Here is a 21,223-nt window from a genome sequence, read left to right as displayed (position 1 = left end):
AAATCTAGTGTTAACTTTTTTGAATAGTTTAAGATTTATTACATAAGTGAATGAGACTGCATATGATGTACAGTAGTAGCTGTTGCACAGAAGGTAACAGAGGTAGTCACATAAACATATCTCATGAAAATGAAAACCTCTACATGGTTAGTTCTGGGGAATATGACTTTTTCTGAGAAGGTCTCATTTTCAGTTTCTTTTAAGATTCCTGCACTTGACTTAACATTGGAAAAAACGTAAAAACTCACAGAGGACGCCTTGGGACACAAACAGGTTTCACTTCTGTTTGAACCTCGACGAAGAAACACACAACTGAACAACATCAGCAACCACCAACCATCATCTACTGCACATCTACTACAGGTGAGTTTAACATCTAACTGCATCCACTACCTGCAGAGGAGACAAGTCTGTGTTGGAGGTCCGGTTTCGATTACCTTATCTATAGACGATAAATTGATTTATGAGGCATTTTGTCCAGTGGGCACGCAGTAACAAGGCAGGAGTTACTTTCGTTTTCTGTATAAGTCTTTTTACATGGAAAATGTTGCTTGTCATTTAGCTGGTTTAGTCAATCTGTCGTTATGTTGAAGTGATGTGAAGCTGCTTTTATTAAAAAAAAAAAAAAAAAAGAAAGAGAAAAAAGGTGTAAATGAAAAACCTCAAAGAACTATCCAAATAGACTGTCCACTATCTCATGTGATAAAAATACTCAGTGAATTTAATTTAAAATTCATATATACTGAATATTGTAAGATTTTAGAAAAATTCCCGTTTAAGCCTTCAAATTAGTTATGTCATTAATAGAGATTTATTAAAGTAAATAACAATAATAACTGTAATGGGGTGTGTGTATGAATGCAAACAAAAGAAAACAAAACAAAAAGCAAAACAAAAAAACCCCGAAACAGAACAAAACCAAAACCAAAACCAAATTTAAGCTGCAAGCATCGATGCCCTCGTGCCCCATGCAAGATGGGCTGTGCCATGGTCGGTGGGTCTGCACGTGGACTTCATACACAGGCGTTTTTTGGACAGTGCATGAAGTGGCGAAGCTATTTGGAGCTAGAGAACATCCACAAAGTAACAAACACACCTGCGAAATAAAGGCATGTTGTAGTTTATGTTGTTGAGAACATACTATGTAATGTGTGTTGTAAGGTAGACTTTCAGTGCACAGTAGGTAACACTATGAGAAACAGACAATATGGAAGCATAGTGAGATTGTGTCTAAAACAAATTAATTTCCTAATTTTCATCAAGTCTATTTTTAGAAAAGGAAAGACATTCAACCCACATGACCTGGTCAAAGTTTGATTGAAATGTGTACTGTCAGGTGTATAGAGACGTCAAATAGTGTCAGACAATAAGTATGTTCAGACAGTGCAAGAAGGAGATAAACATCACTTCCTTTGTCCACTATTTTGCCTGCTGCTGGGGCTGCTTCACTGAAATTTTGTAGGGGGGGGGGGGGCTATTCAGCCAGTTTGCTTCATTGATGGAATATTGTCATGTAGACATGTTTAGGCCGGGAGTCTTATCAAACATGTAGAGTTTGGTGCAGACTGGAGCATTTACAATAAAGTTATAGTATCTTCCTCTGTCATGGTGAAACATCAAATCTCAACAGTGTGAGGATGAGAATTTTCTGCAGGGTGAGACATGTCTGTCTGATCAAGAAAGACAATCAGGAGTTACTTTCATTTTCTGTATATGGCTTTTTACATGGAGGATGTTGTTTGTCATTTAGCTGGTTTAGTCAATCTGTTGTTATGTTGAAGTGATGTGAAGCTGCTTTTATTAAAAAAAGAAAGAAAAAAAAGGTGTAAATGACACATGACAACATGCTATTTTTGGAAGGGACCTTGCAATAAACCATAATGTGTAATCACAGTGCTGCATCCTCTGATCTGTTAGGACAGTCTCCATCATGTCAGCGGTCACATCCAGCCTGACTGAAGATCAGCAGAAGAAGCTGCTGTCTCTCTTTGGTCATGTCAGACTTCACCTGCTCTACAAAGCCAGTGTTCATTGCTTCACTGCTGCTGCTTTTCACAGCCGCTGTGACAAACAGGGTCCCACTGTCATTGTTGCTTACAATGCTGCTGGGTTTGTCCTCGGAGCCTACACCTCGAAGGACTACACTCAGAGCGGAGAGGGCGTCAAGGACGACGGTGCTTTCCTCTACAGCATCAGTGCGGGGGTAAACAAGCCTCTGAGGGTGGCGATAATCACCGGCCAGTGTGCTTTCACAGATGTACCAACTGGTCCAAATTTTGGTGCCTTAGTGTTCCTGCATGAGGACAAACCTGAGTTCCAGTGCAAACCAGGGACAGGCTTTAACTTTGAAGCTGCAGCGATGCATGGAGGAAACTTGGCACTGACTGAGTTTGAGGTGTATCGAGTTGAAGGTGTGTGACAATACTTTCTCTCATGAAACATAATATAGAAGGCGTCTTAAATGGTGACTAAAATTCACACTGTTTTGTCAAAGTTGATTTTATGAATTAACTTTGAGCATTAGAATAAAATAACCAATCATGTGACAATACCTTTGTTTTCCACTTGCAGGTTTGGGAGATCTCTTGGCCAAACCCTGGAGGAACGTCCAATGGACTGCTGAGTATGTCGAAATCTGTGGCAACTTAAGTCATAATGAATTAGGTCATGATAAAAGCTGTGACTCAAGTAGATGATTAAAGTAATTTAATATCCAGATTAGAACATGAAGCAGTGCTTTTATTTATTTATCATCTACTGGTACCTCTTAGTTGTTAAAAGTGGCACAATTTTGTCAACCAGTTTCCTAATGTCTTTAACCTGGTATTAAGAGGATATATCATGCACATTTCCCATATTTTATTCTGGGGCTCTACTAGTATATCATTCTGTTATTTACAGTTTAAAAAATCCTTATTTATATTATAGTGGCCTTTTATGCAGCCCATCAGTTCCCAAAAGCTGCCCCTCAGCAGACTCCTGCCAGCTCAGGAGGCTACATAAACAAACAATAGTAGCCGGATTTCACTTTGTTTCCTTGTACTTGGATTATAAACTTCTTAAATACATCCATACATGTTCAAGCCAGAATCTGACCTGAATTATGCAAGTTGACAACTTGAGCTTAACAACAAAGGCTAAGGTTGTTGCTAGGCTAAGTTTGTTGCTAGGTGGCCATTTGTGGACATGCATGAACAATCTGATGTTATCATGATGAAGAAGCAAACGGAGCGTTCAGAGCAGGCTGAATTCTGGGCTTTTGACTTGAAGGCGGCATTCTTACATTCGTTCACTTCAAGTTTTGGAACTTTCACTATGTTTAACATAGACATCCGATACTATAACAGTATATAAATGAAAGAAAATCACAAAAAGCATGATATGTCCCCTTTAAACTCTTTTCATTAAACATATACATCAAACTAATCCTATGTAGCTAATGGATACTACTAGACTTGTAAATATTGTCCATATTATTTCTGTCGCTTGTAGGAGAAAGCAGCAGTTAATGAAGGCCATTAAGAACTATAAGCCTGACATAAAAACAGTGCAACAAGCCCGGGTGTTGTTGGTGGGCCCCGTTGGAGCTGGGAAGTCTAGCTTTTTCAACTCCATCAACTCAGCGTTTCGAGGCAATATGACTTCCCAGGCCATCGCTGGTACAGCAGGGAAGAGTGTGACCACTCAGGTACTTGCACAAGTTTTACTATTTCTGATACTGCTGATATGTTGCAGGTAAAATTAGTTTCTTTGTTTGCAATATGGAGGTTGAAGTGCAGGTTTGACAGCTACAAAACAAGAGAGAGGAACTCTCTCAGGGGTGACATATGAAACAAGACACATATATTTGAAAGATGATTACCTTGCATAGGTTATATGAATGTAAACTACAGTAAACTATACAGTGTTGCATTAAATTACATTTTGTATCTCTTCTGTAGTTCCGTACCTATACTATCAAGGCAGGGAAAGGCGGTGCAGCAGTTCCTCTGATCCTGTGCGACACAATGGGGCTGGAGGAAAACGCTGATGCTGGTTTGGACATTGACGACTTAGTCAACATCTACAAGGGTCACATAAAGGATCGCTACCAGGTCTTCTACCTTCCCACACCCTCACAAAGCTTAGGAATTTCCACTGAGAGAATAATAACAAATGAATCTGTCTCTGCTTTGTTCGTCCTTCAGTTTAGCACTGCCACGCCTCTCACGGAGAACGCTCCCGGCTTCAAGAAGGATGCAACTCTGAAAGACATGATTCATTGTGTGGTTTACATGGTCGACACCTGCAAGGTCTCTCTTCTTACCAAACAAATGCTGGACAAGTTTGCTGCCATCCGGAAAAAGACCAACCTCCTGGGTTAGCAGGAGAATAATGTTATTTCCAGAATGGATCCACCATTTTACTTTGTATATCTTCATATATTTACGTTTTATTAGTGTAACTTTTCCCACACTTTCTTTTTCTGCTGCATCAACTCTAAGGATCAGTAAGCTTTTATCTTGTCTTTTCCTCTATTTCGATCTGATCTCCCTCCTCTTCTGATCTCTTATAGGCATTCCTCAGATACTTCTGATGACCAAAGTAGATGAAGCCTGTCCGCTCGTGGCAGAAGACTTGCAGAATGTTTATCGCAGTGCTTACATTCAGAGGAAGGTAATGGTTTTAGATAACCTCCATAAGGTCATCATGTTGAGATCATAACAAATCCTAGCTATAAAGGATGAGAAGCTTGCTGTTGAGGTGGTATTTGTAATGATTATGATGATGAGAAATGGGCATTCACTCCCTGATGTATGTACATTTCTGTGGCTGCTTTTCAGGCCCGTGAGTTGAGTGAGTCTCTGGGCATCCCCTTGTCCTATGTGCTGCCGGTGAAGAACTACAGTGAGGAGCTGGAACTGGACCTGAACACCGACATACTGCTGTTTTCTGCTGTGGAGCAGATGCTCAACTACGCAGACAGCTTCTTCGAGAACCAGGTCATTGAGGATCAGGAAGTGAATGATCAGCTGGAGCTCTACAGATCCAGTGATCATCTCCAGCCAGTCTTACAAAAGCATTGTGAACATCAGGCTGTCTGAAAGATAGACATCACATGTTAAATGAAATGCATGGCTGTGCAAAAATGTATCAATTTTTATGTAGATGTTTTTATTTGCTGCAGTTTAGTCATTTGACAACAAACAGGATCAAATAAAGTGCATTATGCTGGATTTACTTAAAGGGACAATTCACCTAAATAATGTCCTGGTGACTGATACTCCATAATCTTTATGCTTTTTAGATTCTTTTTCTACAGCAGAATGTTATTTTTCAATGCTTTGAGGGAAAAGCTGAGTTCATATGATATGGTTGAAGTCTCCAGAACAGCCAGTAATTGGACAGAGAAAGATTATTTTGTCAGCTGCTGTTTCCAAAGTTCAGAATGCAACTCAACTCTTTAACCAACATGGATGAGAGGTCTTCAAATGTCCATGGTTTCCATGACAACTGGGCAAACTACTGTTGATAAAATTGATGTGATTTGACTGAAAGCTCCAGAAAAGCTAATAAACTGCCCTTGAGTTGAGATTGTTTTGTCAATTTGAGGCAGAAGTCTTGAAATATCAGCAAACACTTTTTTGGTGCAATTTGGGTGAACTGACGATTTAAACCACTTCAGCTGTTGTGTTTTTACTCATTTTTTTTGCCAAGTACAGGTTTAGGCTTTTTTGTTTGTTTGTTTGTTTGTTTTTTCATATTATCGCTGGTTTAATTTTAATTAACTTTTATCACGATTGCCTGGTAATTCTGATATTCTTGAACATGTATGGCTGATTTGTATTTTTGATTTCAGACTCTTTTGACTTTCAGTTTAACAATTGTGAGAAGATTATACTGACTTTTCTTTCTCTCAGTCAGCCACTAGATGTCAGTCATAATTTCAAAATCACTTGGATTCAGTTATGGAAACTCTGGGATATTATGGAAAAATCAAAGTCGCACGACTGCATTTCATGGTCCAACATTCAATAAATGTATTTTTCTGTGCCTGATTTATCTGAGGATTATTTCATTGTATTTGTTTATGCATAATATCACATAGATCATCAAGCCAGAATGACAAGGAAAACTGCAAAGTATTCGCATGTTGTGTAAAAACATCACTCAGCGCAACCAAATAAATACACAACGAGCCCACATGACACAGAGAGACGTTGGGATTTCCTTTGAGCCAATTGCAAAACTGGTGTAGTTTCGGTGCCGCCCTCCTCGCAGCCCCGGTATAAAGAGTGTGTCGCAACGTTGCCAACAACAAAAACGCTGCAGAAACACTTCTGCGCACATTGGATACGCTGAAGGAATATTCAAATCACCAGACATCTGTCTCACTGGGATTAATTTTTGGTTTGCAAACATGATTCCCGAGGAAAGCTTTGCGCCCAGCGTCATCGAGAACAGGTGAGGTTTGCTCTTTTTTACATCCACTGTCAGACTTGGATAGTTTTATGGCTGTCTGAGCCATGTGGAGGGCCATCATGTGCTGCTGGACAGGAATGTTTCTCGTCCTTTGACCCCTGCATTACCTGAACTGCTGAGGCTGATCTAAACTACGCTTTGTGAGCTTTATCCTGTTGGAGTGCAGAGATTTTGATTATCAAATAGGCTACTTGATATCTAAATTGCTACAACTGCAACCCTGCACTGAACCCAGAGTAGACTGAAATATGTATGTCTATGTATACCCTCATTAGCATTTGGTATTAACTGATTGCGCAATCGTGCACATGCATGCATAGCCTGCAGCAAGGCTTGTGTATGTGGACCATGCGATGTATATTTATATGAGGCTTTATTTTATCACAATCATCCACATACAACCATCACTGGTGTGACTGGAGGATATATTAATAACTGATGAAAGCTTTTTGTGTTACTTTTCTTGGACTTTGTTACTAGTTAAAAAGGTATTTTAACATCATGTAATAAAATTGATGAATACAATAATGGACCCTATGTATTAAAGAACTGCTACAGGCATTTGACATGACCTATGTTTAGTTTTATTGCAGAATACAAAAGGATCATTGTCCTCTCTTTCCCTCTCAGGGTGCAGTCTGTGGGTCTGGCTCTGGAGGAGTTGCTGGTGACAGCTCAGAAACAAGACTGCTTAACTGTTGGCATCTATGAATCAGCTAAACTTCTTAATGCGTGAGTTGAATTATTGTTCCATTTCAGAGGATAATTTTGTCCAACCTTTATGTCTGCAACCCCTAAGCATCGCAAACATGTGAATACACGTGTCCTACCAAAAACTCATCATTTTCTGCCTTTCTGTTTTCTCCTCAGAGAACCAGATAGCGTGGTTCTGTGCGTTCTAGCAGCAGACGGTGAAGACGACGTGGCTCTGCAGATCCACTTTACCCTGCTGCAGTCGTTCTGTTGTGACAGCGGCATCACCATCCTGCGAGTTTCAGGGGTTCAGCGGCTCCAGCAGCTACTGGGAGCTGTTGATGCCAACAGAAACCAAGAAGAGCACAGAGACCTCCACTGCATGCTGGTTACGGTGTGTTGACTCAGCTCAGCCCTCTCTTATGTAACTAAAAGGCAGTTGCAAATCTATACGCCATGCAGTTATCATGAGAGATGAATTCCATGCAGTAGCTAAAATATTGTGTCATATTCTGGTGTTGCACGTTCTGTAACTTTTCAACTACTTATCTGTAATTTTCTGTAGTTTTGTTTTTCTTTGTGAATTACGAACACTGTCTGCAGACTAAATTTGAACATGAATTTGATGTTTATGTTTCCCTTGCAGAACCCCCAGGCTGAACACTGCAGGCTACAAGAAGTGGGGACCTACTGCCAGGAGAGCCGGCGCCTCAACCAGTGGGTGCCTGAACTGGTCCTGCAGGAACGCTGAAGGGTCTGGCGCCCGAACACATCAATAAACACAGGAGCTCTTTTTGGGTTCAGATACAGATGAACTGAAGGATCTCTTGCAGCTCATGCAGGGATAGCCTGGAGTGGAGTGAGACGGGCTATCCTGACACATGACAAGCAGGAACCACGGACTCCCATTCAAGGGCTCATGAACACAGTTCAAGAGGAGACTGGTTTCTAAAATCTGTGTTGCGCGCAAAAGACAAAAAAAGCAGATTCGCATCCAGGCCAAATTGTTTTTAGATTGTCAGTAAAACAAAATTTAAGTTTCTGTTTGACATCCACTTGTTTATGAGGTGTGGCGGTAATCAATAAGGGGAAGTAGCTTTGAGAGCAAAACTTCCACACCCCAACTATTATCTGGAAGACCTGTGTATTTCTCTGGACTGGACAGGAATGCTGCAATGGTGAAACTATGCCAAACATTCCTGAGTATTCTGAAATGGGAGAGTCCTTGGAAAGAAGGTGTGTTTGTGTTTTGAGTGTGTGGTATGCGTGTACAACACTTGTGTCTTTCTTTAGAAAAGACTGGGCGTGAAGCCTGTGTGTATGTGTTCTTGAAATGAGCAGCAGAGGAATCGTCTCCATGGAAACTGAAATGGAAATTATGTTGGAGTTGCACAGGATTTGTTGGCATTGCAGGTCCAAAAAACTGCAAAAGGGGCTCAGAACATGATGTGTTTTGGTCAGAGGATGAACTATATTATCTGATCTGAGGGACAAAAGTCGACTATAAAATCTCATTGTACTGAAAAACAAACCAGAGACTTTATATCTGTGCCTTCAAGAGTGCTGCCTCTTTTAATAAAATGCTGTTAAACTAGTGTGAGCAATGGTACACCGGTAATTTATTGATCATATCAGTTGTGTAGTTATTTATGATCTAATTTTGTGCTCTGTCAACAAAGTCAATAAATTATTTTGTTCATAAATGATTGACTGCTTCATCAGTTTGAAGAGGTTCCTGCTCAGATTTCAAAACTAAAGCCATGTATGCGTCATGGAACAGGAGCTGTAGCTGAGTCACACAACTACATTTTACATTTGAGGTTGGAGTAATGGAAAAAAACATGCATGCTTGGGGTGATGTCTTTGTCAGCCCTACAAATCGTCAGCCAGGATTTCCTTTTGTAGTAAACATGAGTCAACCAGAGAGAAACTGGGGTGGAGACAGAAACTCGTTGTATTGGAACAAACGGGCAAAACAAGCTAATGCAGATTTACTGTCCCTACAAGTCGGGGAGAAAGAGGGAAGATCCAAGTTGCCTGTCAACACTTTTGATTTAATTTGTACATTTGCATGATAGTTGTGTGCATGTTTTATGTCACATGATGCTGCTAAACCTGCAAGTGCATGCTCAAAAGCTGAAGCATGTGAAAATTACTCTGGGTGTAACCCCACCCATGCCACAGTATCTGCACATGATCAGGTAGCAAGATGTTCTTGCAACTAAGTACAAGTGGTTTTATTCTCCCCTCTGCCCTCCCTTCACTCTGTTTTGCTCTCCACTCCGCCCTCTGCTCTCACATGTTTGTTCACAGCTCTGAGGCTGAGCTGAAGAGAGGGAACATTCAGTGCACATGGACCTCCCATTTGTTTACGATCAGCTGACAGGGGAGTGACTGGTGAGGGGACTGACTTCTGATTGGCTCAGATTCATCCACCCAAAATCTGATTGGCTTTGGCTTGCTGAGGGGTCGGGGAGGGGGCAGTGGGGGTATGGTTTGAAACTTGGAGGAGACTCGTGACTGTTGAAGCAGTGCTTCAAAGGGCAGAGAGACTGCCTGAGACGGGAGACTTGTAACAATGACATTCCTTCGAAATGGCTTCACCTTGCTGTGCTCTTTGTTTACTTTGTTTTGTGCAACCAGTTTTCATCTTTGCACTGCACATTATGTACCCATTTGGCCAGTATGCAGGTTTGTCCATGTGCATTTGTGTATCTTTGCAATCAGTGTGAGAAAAAGCCTGACCCTCCCACTCAGACAGCATACAAAGACAAATAATATTAGCTATGCTAACATGCTCACAATGATGACAGTTGTGTGTTCACCATCTTAGTTTAGTATGTTAGCTTGGTAACATTTGCTAACACTGAGCATAGCTGAGGCTGATGGTGTCATTAGTTTCTCAAGCATTTGGTCATAAACTATAGTATTGGACAAATGAAATATGAAGGAATTACCTCAATGTTGTTACAAGTCATCCTTAAATGGGATATAAATGTCTACCAAATTTCATGACAATCCATCCAATATTTGTTGAGACATTTCACTTAAACCGCAAATGTCAACTTCATGGTGGTGCTTGAGGAAAAATCAGGAAAATCATTGAACCCATTAGGATTTATCCTCTGGGAACCGTGAATGTCTGCACCAAATTGTGTGCCAATCCATTGAGTAGATGTTGAGATATTTCACATGATATATGAAATCTTTGAGCTGCTGGTGGCACAAGAGTAAAAGTCAGGGGAATACCAAAGTCAATATGATTCATCCTCTTGGCACCATCAACATCTGTGCCAAATTTAGTTGCACTGCATGCAATAGTTGTTGAGATATTTTAATTGTGAGCAATGTATTGCACCAACTGATGACCAACAAACTGCTGCAAATAAAAATAAAAAATACACAAGAGCATTTGTTATTATATCATATTTTTATTAATGTTATCTACTTCTCAATATCATCTTTTTTTAACAGCAATATCCACAAAATATTAACAGTGTGCAAGAAAACATGAGTTATGGCACATCAGAGAACAGTTACAAAAAATAGATATATTTTCTTCATAATCAATCAAGGCAAAAAGATACATATACTGTATGCATACACAGGAGATCAGAACACAAAAGATGAGTCTCGGGAAGGGCTCAGAGCCGATTCAGTGATGTTTGATATGAAAGTCAACCAGTGAGGAGCCTCAACTCTCCCCACCTGACCAGAAATTAATTTCACCGGGCTCGCTTTGTGTCACAACACCAGTGGATTTCCATCTCGAGCCATGTGTTCTACTTTAAGACTGTTCATTCTGTTGATCTGATAACCCCAAGACCAGCATTAACACAATATACGCCACTATAAGGCAAACTAACAACCAACCAATCAGACAAACTGTCAGCCAAACCAGCGATTCAGATCGGCTGTTTCTGATTGTAAGCCCAACCAGCTATGGAATGATTGAAAAAACAATGATGATAAAAAATAGCATCTGTCAGACATCTTCAGGACAACATCAGGGTGTATGTGTGCTGGTATGTATATTTATTTTCTTTGCAGTTGTAATCCTTATCGACTCTAGCTGCACCTTCCAGATAAATTACAAGGAACTGCTTTCCCTTCCTTGAACACTAACAATCAGTTATTTCCTCAATCATAAAACAGGTAAGGGGCAAAAGTAAAATGATCCCAGGTTAGTGATTCTTTCTACCTGCAATTTGCACACAACTTTCAGTATGTAGTTATTTTATTTCTTCGGCTGACTGCTCTTTTTTTATGTCAGTGAAAGGACACCATGATATCTGCATGTCTGTATGCTAAATATGAAGCTACAGCCAGCAGCTAGGTAGCTTAGCTTAGCATACAGACTGGAAACGAAGGTCACAAAATCCACCAACATGCACCTCTAAACCTCACTAATGAACGCATTTGTTTAATACGTATGAACACTGAAGTATAAAAACGGCAAATTGCGGTTTTGTGGTGGGTTATGTGGCCGACTGATTCTTGGCCGGGTGCAGTGACTTCTAGGATTCTCTGCTGGTTGCTTGGCAACGGCCCAACAGATATAACGTGTTAATTAGTGAGTAACTTACAGGTGGCTTGTAACAGAGCCACGCTAGCTGTCTCCCCGTTTTTTTATCTTTATGCTAAGCTAAGCTGCTGGCTGTGGCCTTATAGGCCTATTGAATCTACCAATATGAGAACGGTATCAATCTTCTGATCTAACTCTCAGCAAGAAAGTGAGTAATTGTATTTCCCAAAAAGTTTAACTATTCCTTTAGATGTCTAAGGCTTAAATGAGTTGTGACAATAAACTGCTGCTAATATGATGTTGCAGAGAAACAGATTGAGCCACACAGAAAGAGAAGTTGTTTTTTTTAAAATCTGTGAATTTGCCAGCTAAAGTTGTTATTAGTCATTACATCAAAAACAGCTTCCCACACTTGAACTGAATAATTTTAGAATATTGTCCATTTTTACTCTTCTTCAAAATGCTTCTGACCGGTAAAAAAGAGCAATTGGAGACCATACATGTTGTTCTGACTCACACAGCGTAACATGACCTCACCCTCGGTAAGACTCACCCTGACCTGGAATTGCAGGGCTGCAGTACTGTAACATTACTATGTGACACTCTGCACAGCACTGGAGGCACTGTGTGTTCTTGCACACTGTGCTTCTCTCACACTGGCACACACTTAACACACACACATGCGTGCATCTCTATTTTCTCTTCTCCGCCTACCTCTGCCAAATCATCCTTTTCAGCTAACAAAAGCTAGCACCCGAAACACACCCACACACACGCACATACACATGAATACACACGCACCCTCAGCCCTCGCTTTGGCCTTTCTCCAGCTCCTGCTCTCTCTGTACTTTGGGAATGGCCTGCTCTCTCTGTTTGGAAAAGCAAATGAGAGATGAGCCAGTGCTTTGTATCACGAGCCATCGTTGCGACCAAGTGAGAAAACAGGGATGTTAATGAGCAATTTAATCTTGAATTTCATCAAAAAGTTATATATATATTTTAAGAAAAGCTCCCAAATCTGTCAGGGAGGTACCTTATTTCAACATATTGTCAATTTGGTACTCTAATAATACGCTATTATTTCAGAAAGTGGGGAACTGTGTATTTTGTATAAAGAAAAATAATACTTAGGTCAACACTGAATCGCTATTAGAGGTGAATATTTTTTGCAGCGTGTTCCCCGCTGGCTGCCAGCCTTCAGTGAATAATGCTGGTGATATTCTACATTTTTGTACTTTCAGTGTATCCCATGAAAAGACTCTCAGCCCTGTTTTCGTTTCTATTGAGACATCTTTAAAAACAGGTCACAAATAACTACTTTACTACTTTACTTTAAAAAAAGGTCAAATAATTAATAACAGCAACAACAGCTAAAACAGCTGGGGTCTTGTTAGTTGGATCAATTACTTGTTGGTTTCGGTCTTTTCAGGGGATTTAATGACAGTGAAACAAATACAGAATATCACCGGACGTATCTGTATAATTGACACTCTCACGCACACAGAAGCATGTGTGGACCCATGAAGACACAAACAACTGCTCAACTCTCACCACCTCCAAAAAACTCCCAACAGTCAGCGTAGCAGGTGGACCATATTGATCTAGTGATTAGAGAAGAGAAAAGCAGGGGTTTCAACCTCCATGACAGTCCATCAGCAGCCATAATTCCCATCCAAATGACCCCACCCTGCTCTGTCACTGTATGTTCACTCTTTACAAAAGCCTCGACTGAATGCTAAAAATGTAAATATGATGGCACAAAGCTCCCTTCTTTCAGCAAATAACCAGTTCTCAATGCCAAGCCTTACAGCACTTTTAACCTTTGACCTCTAGCAATCATCCCTTAACCTGAAAAGCAGCTGCAAGAGCGAGTGTGTGTGTCATGTGTACATGTGTGTTGTCCTAGTTGTCTGTCGCCCACCGAAAAACCAACACTGGAGAAAAAAACCCTAAAAACTGTGGGCTGCTCTGGTGTTAAAGGATAGATCGCAGGTTGGTTCTTTCCACTGGAATGAGGTCCGATGTTGATTCATCCTCTAACAGGATATGGATCCTAAACCTACCAGGAGCTTGTGTTTCTATCTTACATTTATTTTATATATCCTGATCAGGTGTTGTATTTATATCTGTGGTTAAAACCAACCTCCGCTATCGCAAGCCTCTAAAACCCGAATGACAATAAAAAAAAAAAAAAAAATGGAGACAGACAGAATCCTGACTGACAAAACAGAATAAGTAGTACTAAAAAAATCGAACATCCACAGAGGGGATTCCGTGTTTAGATTTTGTATCTTACAAACACTGTACAGGGTAATACTCAACTGACCAGGTTCCATGGACTCCATAGAAAGAAGAAACTCAAAAATAAACCCAAAACAGCTACTCTTCAACTTATCACTTCTGCACATGTCTGAAAGAAAGTTTGTACACTTAGTTTGTTTCTCTTAACTTCATTTTTTTTTTTCTCTTCATCTTCAGTTTTTACAATCAAGTTTGGTTTTTCAGAGAGGAGGAGGAGAGCTTTGTGGAGGAGAGGTTAAACAGGAGAGAGGAAACCGAGAAGTGGGGGCCGCTGGCTTTTCGCCGACCGGTCCCAGCTTATATTTAAGTGAGCTGTTGGACCGGGAAGCCAGGTAATATTTACTCCTTATATGATTTAAAGCAAGGATTATTCTGCATTAAAACAATACATATGTACCTTCTCCACTGTAGAGGCAAACAGAACAAAGAAAAAATGCTCCAAGCACCTCCGTCTTTGCAAGTGATCAGGTTAAGATAACCATACAACAACTGCCAATTAAAAGAGTCAAACATAAGCAGAGAAGGCAGGAAAGGGACAGCTTCATTTTTACTTTTTGGGACGGCTATAAGTTATACTTCCTCCTCCAGCCTTGCAGTCCTTGCAGACTGACACTCGGGTGTGGTCAGTCTGTGACCTCGCCCTCTCTCAGTGTAAAGCACAGGGAGGCTTGATGTACAGTAGAAACGTTTGTTTAAGATCCTAGCAGGTATCAGCTTAGGTATTACCCCTGGCTCCAAACCAAATCTCCTGTTGTTTCATCAACACGAGCATTTTAACGTCGCACAGGAACAGAAACATGATCAGCCAGGGGCAACACCTACATCAAAAGTACTGCAAAACAATCCAAAAAAATGTACAGTATTATCTATCTGTTAAGTAATGCTTCAACAAAATATCAAAACATACATTGAGTTCACAAACAAGTATTTCTTAAGAAAAATGCAGTAAACGTCCGGGGTTAATAGCTTGACTTCTGTGTAGAGCGGTTCACTATGTTCCCCTCATTCTGTAGGTGCAGATCTGATGTCAGCACAGACATTTCTGCCGATAACAGCAGCCTCATAAACTGCAGTGGGGAACAGAATCAGTGACAGCAGATCAGCATCTACAGACGGCTTTCTGTACAGGTTGGCACAGCTGGAGGTTTGGCCAAAGGCTGCAGACGGCCATAGTGAAGCCACTGCAGGCAGAGAAGGTCTGTTAAAACAGGTTTGGGTTGGAACATGCTAGCCCGATAAAGGCAAAGGCTTCAGCCAGTCGCTCCGAAATAACCTGCCATGGTTTAGCACAGGCAGGTCCAAGAGAAAAGCTCTCAGACCTGGTGAATTTTCAACTCCCACAAACAAAAGAAGCGATTATTGAGCTTTAAATTAGACACCAGGTCGTGTTTGGCACGGTTGGCAGGAGCGCCTACCGCCCATTCTGTTGCCCACATGCATCCTCCCACTCCCTGCCTATGGCACAGCTGTCCATCTTTTACCCAACCCCTCATTTCGTGACAAAAAAAGGAACAAAAATCCGGTTTCCTACTGATTATTAATGTCCAAATCCCTTTTCAAGTTAAGCTAACACTTGTAGTTAATTTACCAGCATATATGAATATTACCAAAGCACCTTGGATCATACTCAGTGATATACTGATCTCAGCCACTGTGAGCACATGATACCTGCCCCCTAGCTGTGGCTCTGGGGTATGGCGCGTTTCCAGAGTGGCTATTTTGGGAGTGTGTGTGTTTCCGTGTGTGTGTGTGGATACTGGATATAGAGAGCAGAGCCCTGTAAGATTGAGCAGGGCTGCTTCGAGTGTGTGTGCTTGCATGTGTGTGTCTGGGAGTTCTGGGGATCAATTTAAGTACTGAAAGTGTGTGTGTGTCTGTAAATGCGTGAATGTGTGTTTTTTGTGTGTGTGTGTGTTTGTGTGTGTGAGGGCAAGAGGAGCAGAAAGCAGCTATAGGATGATGCAGGGTTTCTTGTCCTTGAAAGGGTTTTCGGAGGTGGGAACCCCAACCAGCAGAGGGTCGCTACGAGCATGCTGCTCACAGTAACTCATCAGGTCTGCTGCTGCTTTAGACACCTGAGAGGAGGGAAGCAGGGAGAGGGAGATAAGGGGAGACGGGGGGAGGCAAGAGGGAGAGAGAAAGGGGAAAGAAAAGGGAGGACATGTGGAGAAGAATTGGACAAGTAGGGGGAACAGAAAAAGAGAACGGAGGAAGAATGAGGACAGGAGAAAATTAGAGGTAGGGACGGAGGGAAATTATGGTCAGATATGGATGAATAATCACACACACACACACACACACACACACACACACTCAGGAGTAAACTATAATCCTACCTTAATGCGTTCAATCCCTGCCTCAATCCTCAGCTGTTCCACCAGTTTCCTGGCCTGAGCGATATTATTAGTGGTAGACATACTGATCCATCAGAATACACCAACACAGGAGGAAACTGAATGAGGGAGAGAGAAAAAGAGATTACTATGCAGACAGTAATGGATGATTTAATCAAATATGCATTCAAGAGTTGGAGCTCAGCAGAAAACAAGACTGGTGAAATAAAGGTGAAATAAAGAGTATCAGCTTGAAAATTTACATTTAATATATATAATATAATAATATTAGTAATTTATAATTTATTTATATTAATACAGTATATATATACCATACTGCATACTTCAGTTTTGAGGTACTTTATTTTAATTCTATGCTAATCTACACTTCTACTTCACTAAAGAGGGAAATAGCACTTTTTACTTAAATGAGATTATAAAATATTATGGGTTCTTATAGATTTAACTACTTAATAGTAGGCTGTATTAAACTACTTGGCCGTGACCGACTACAACATTAAAATGCTCACATATTAATACATCAGTATTAACGATACAATATAATAATAAACTTTAACAGGGACTATTTTTCTGCATAACGAGTACTTTAACTTTTAGTACTTTAAGGATATTTTGTTGATAACACTTCTGCACTTTTACCAAAATGAGATTTTCAATGCAGGACTTTTACTTGTCATGGAATATTTTTACATTGCGGTAATGCTACTTTTAAAAAGTAAAGCATCTGGATACTTCTTCGCCAGCTGGTTGTTGCCTATAAAACAAAAAGCTTGCAGGCAAAAATAATCTGGGGACAACAGTAGTGAGTTGGACGGCAACAGATCAACTTGAAAGCTTCTGTAGCTTCATTCTGGTTTCTAATTTAACTGTTTCACTGATTTCTCTCTATAAATCCAACAGCTGTCTTTTTGGCATCTCACACTTATTATCTATGAAACATTTTCCTCTTTAGAAATTCGGCAGTCGTATGCACCATATGGAAGGATTTTGCATAATATAGCCAACAATTAAGTTATGTTTTACATTAGCCTCTGGGTTTACTGACATGCTTTATATAAACATCGCATTGACTGCACTGATTGCAACTTAATCACCTTTAAAACTGTCAATAGCTTGTTTAAGTGACTGTATGGCCTTTGCTGTAGAGTTACAGCACCACTGTGAGGTGACTATATGCTGGTGCAACACTCATAAAGAGCAAAAAATTGAAGTTTCTTGTTCAAAATGAAATTATATGTACACTACAAATAAAGATGGAACTTAAATATTTTAAAAGCAACATAATAAGATCAACTTTGTCATTCACACCGAACAATCTTAAAGCTTTTAGCTTATATGTAATGCATGCAACTTAAAGATAGATACTCACATATAAAGAGTGTTACCTGTATGATGGTGTGCAGACAGGACTCTCTCTGAACACAAGTATGACGGGATGGAGAGGACGAGCTGAGCGGCGGGAGAGCGGTTACTGGGTCAAAACGACAGAGCTGGATGGCGGCTGAGCTCACATTGGCTTGTCTCTGTGTAGAAGGAGAAAAGGTGAGAGGGACAGGTGAGTTGGCTGCTACAGCTATGATTCAACTCACATTTTATACAATTAAAAATATTAGTTTCCATGTGCGGTTGTGTATACCAAGGGATCTTTGATGCCACAGACTTCTAAAGAGGTCAATTAGCCCACATACACTTGTTGAATTTAAGATTTTGGGAGGTGTTTGAGAAGATAAAAGCTGTGATAGTGAAATCAGCAATCTGCAAGTGTCTTTCTTATACAATTTCTAGTTGTGATAACTGCTGGTTGGACCACATTAAGGCCCTTTAAAGGAGGAGGACTGGAATTTTGCTTCAACACCAAGCTGTCATCACTGACCTTATCATCCTTATTACAATATCTGTCATCACAACCTCATTTTTTATATCACAAATCACCAGTACTACCATTTAATGGATCAGATGGTGGGACATTCCTGAATTTGTGATCCAGCACACATCTTTTGATACCTGTGGTGTCTCATATCTCATAAACCTCCACTTTCTTTCTTTCATTCTTTCTTTCTTTCATTCTTTCTTTCTTTCTTTCTTTCGCACTTCTCTTTTAGCACAGCATGGAAGTTTCCCCCAGCTGGAGTCACAGGCAGCAGCCAGCGCATATGATCAAAACACACCTCGTATATTCCTCACATACAGTACTACTGGCGTGTTACGACTGTGTCTCTCACTCTGTCTCTCTGTCTGTCGCTCTCTCTCCCGGGAGGAGAGTCCTGCTTTAATTACTCCTACTGTGGAGTAGCTCAGAGATTCATGTCTGTAATTAGGGCTTTTGTGTGTGTGTGTGTGTGTGTGTGTGTGTGTGTGTGTGTGTGTGTGTGTGTGAGAGAGAGAGAGAGAGAGAAGAAAGACGGAAGAAGTGAACAGACTTTCATTAAAACACCTGATGAAATTTTGTCTGACTCTGTCTCCACATGCACGTTTGTGTTATTACACTCATGAGAACATTCTTTGGTTGTCTCACAACCTAACCCTAATTTTAATCCTAATCCTAATCTTAACCCCACAAATCCTTCTCTTAACTAGTTAGTTTCAAAATGCCCCCACTACCGAGAGATTTTTCTCTTTCCTCTGTCCTTGTGTGGATATTTTGTCCTACATTTATGTAAAAACTTGTTTATGTCACTTATGAGATTTAAATGTATTCCCTGGAGATTAACCAAAACCTTAACCCTAATGTTTAACCTCAACCCTTACACTAGCATTAACCAAGAAGATCCTAAAATGTTATGGTTTAACTTGTGGGGACCAGTATTTGTCCTTAAAATACACATACTTTTCCATCTAAACGTACAGTATACTTCTCATTATCTGCCAGGTTTTGAGGAGTGTCCCTAAATCCCCCCACATGCAGCATAACTGACAGCCAACAGAAAAAATATAGATATTCCTATAAATAGCAGCAACTCCTGACAATATAACACAATCCAAATAAACAACAGCACAAACTACAACGTGCAAAATCACCACATAGATGAATCAACATCAGTAACAACAAAAAAATTGGACTCTCCAAGCTTCGACAAGGGTAATGCTTGTTGCAGGACTATTGTTTTGGAGTGCAATGTGTTCTTATGTTGTTGTCTAACTCCTATATGATCAGCTTCCCCCAAAATAATAAAAGTGGCACCTTCCCTCACCACATAACTGACATTAAAACAAGCTGACTGCACTTTTACCCTGAAGTTCAATTGGCAGTTTTGTTCAGAACTGAAGACTATGTTTTCATATTGTACCACAAGCAAAAACAACTTGCAGGGATAGTACACCTTTAAGCAATAAATGTCCACTTTTTTCAACAGTGGGGGGATATTATAAACCGTGATTCCTTCAGCCTGTTGATTTTTTCAAACTTTCTGCTGTGGCGCATTCCGTGCTGAGAGAAGTGAGCTGTACACTTTAAAAAACCCAGCACAAACATGAATTTCTACCCCACCGTAGACACATCTCTCTTCTCACACGCCCCCAAAATTGAAAACATTTTCTTTAGAAGCCGATGCACAGAGGCTAAACCTACAGTATTATGCTGTTCATTTGTCTTAGCCTGGACCAAAACATCACCAGAGCTGGACAGGCCCTGGCCAGCCAACCAGCCAGCCAGCCAGCGATCCCACCGCCGCTCTCAAGACGCGCAAAAATGCATCAATCCTTATTGATCCTAGCAGCTCCTGAGCGCTGATCGGGCCTACAGTACGGAGCCATGTCCTCCGCTATAGGCCCTGCTCACTGCTCTACCGTGTGAAAACACAATGCGGGCATTTTGATGGATAGAACAGCATGTCCTCTCTCTCCCATGGCTATCCACACACCACACGCACACACGCGCGCGCACGCGCGCGCACGCATACATACACACGCATACGCACAGGCGCGCAAGCACAAGCAGACCTTGTGCACATATCAAAGCCACAGATATTTTCCCAAGTGAAGACCAGACTAGACCGCTTCAGGTCTGCAAATAGGCCCTGATTGTTAGCCGTGGGAGCAGGGTGGTGACATGTTTTGAGGGAGGCAGGCTCCAGCAGCCAATATAAACCCATCCAGCGACAATGGGCAGAAGACTGGAGCGCATGCCTTTATGTTCCGCTATTATGCAAATTGATCGGCATACGGCCTACTTCAGCATATTATATCCAGAGGTTTTTTGGATACAGTGGCTTGTGCGTCCTCAGAGTCCAGCCGAGCTGTAGGAAATCTTCCACTGACCCTGTCCCCGGTCCTCCCCACCCTCTCTGCCGGCAAAGGGCTGGGGAAATCCGGATTCGTGACACTGATGAATCCCCTCTCCGCTGCAGCCGCCCTCGGTGGCGAGAAGCCGGGTTCGCAGAGGCGCACAGACGCGTTACAATTATAATAGACAGGGAGAAAAATACCCGAATATCTCCAAACTCACCTCCGAATGCGCTGTATTGGTGATTTAAAGGGCCAGATCCGCTGGTTTCTCACCCTCTCTGCTCGTTCACTCCCCGTCTTTACCGAGCCAAACGCCTCCCCCTCCGTTACCAGTGTCTGTCCACTCCTCTGCTCCCCCTCCCTTCTCTTCCTCCCTTCCTCCCTCTCTCCTTCTCCCTACTTCCATCCGATCCGGTGACAGCAGCTTTCGCCCAGGGGCTCCTAAACAAACATTTCACGCAGATAACATGAACGCATCCTCTAAACAAGGAGAGTTTGAATGTGTACGTTTTCCAATCATGCTCGTCTCAACAATGGAGTATAATTTAAATAATCAATTTAGTTCAGGGTAATTGTCTTGTAGCCCTGTAAGTTTGGGAATAGGTATAGATGCACTTGCATGAATGAAAGCCCCATTCACAATTTACTGATAAAAGGTGTTCAT

General features: G+C 41.1%; 3 protein-coding genes across 4 annotated transcripts; 2 read left to right on the top strand and 1 right to left on the bottom strand.

Annotated features, from left to right (window-relative positions):
- The first annotated feature begins 129 nt into the window (after positions 1-129).
- LOC137199652 (interferon-induced protein 44-like) lies at positions 130-6,038 on the top strand. Its single transcript, XM_067614089.1, has 8 exons — positions 130-363; positions 1,918-2,411; positions 2,572-2,623; positions 3,493-3,688; positions 3,942-4,094; positions 4,188-4,359; positions 4,556-4,656; positions 4,824-6,038. Exons 2-8 carry the CDS (start codon positions 1,931-1,933, stop codon positions 5,082-5,084), a joined length of 1,416 nt encoding a protein of 471 aa, XP_067470190.1. The 5' UTR covers positions 130-363; positions 1,918-1,930; the 3' UTR covers positions 5,085-6,038.
- A 245-nt stretch (positions 6,039-6,283) lies between these two features.
- Positions 6,284-8,727, top strand: LOC137199653 (growth arrest and DNA damage-inducible protein GADD45 beta-like). The gene is made up of 4 exons (XM_067614090.1): positions 6,284-6,444; positions 7,093-7,194; positions 7,333-7,549; positions 7,802-8,727. Exons 1-4 carry the CDS (start codon positions 6,401-6,403, stop codon positions 7,904-7,906), a joined length of 468 nt encoding a protein of 155 aa, XP_067470191.1. The 5' UTR covers positions 6,284-6,400; the 3' UTR covers positions 7,907-8,727.
- Positions 8,728-11,426: 2,699 nt separating this feature from the next.
- On the bottom strand, positions 11,427-20,911 carry gng7 (guanine nucleotide binding protein (G protein), gamma 7). Of its 2 annotated transcripts, none has more exons than XM_067613588.1 (4): positions 20,780-20,911; positions 17,721-17,858; positions 16,318-16,433; positions 11,427-16,056 (listed from the first exon to the last, which is right to left on the bottom strand). In XM_067613588.1, exons 3-4 carry the CDS (start codon positions 16,396-16,398, stop codon positions 15,931-15,933), a joined length of 207 nt encoding a protein of 68 aa, XP_067469689.1. In that variant the 5' UTR covers positions 16,399-16,433; positions 17,721-17,858; positions 20,780-20,911; the 3' UTR covers positions 11,427-15,930. The 2 variants fall into 2 exon arrangements, with proteins under 2 accessions (XP_067469689.1, XP_067469690.1); XM_067613589.1 differs by lacking the exon at positions 20,780-20,911 and adding an exon at positions 20,593-20,766.
- Positions 20,912-21,223: the final 312 nt, after the last annotated feature.

Source organism: Thunnus thynnus, chromosome 16, assembly GCF_963924715.1.
Source record: "Thunnus thynnus chromosome 16, fThuThy2.1, whole genome shotgun sequence".
In the NCBI taxonomy this organism is placed as follows: domain Eukaryota; kingdom Metazoa; phylum Chordata; class Actinopteri; order Scombriformes; family Scombridae; genus Thunnus; species Thunnus thynnus.
This window is presented reverse-complemented; position numbering and strand designations above follow the sequence as displayed.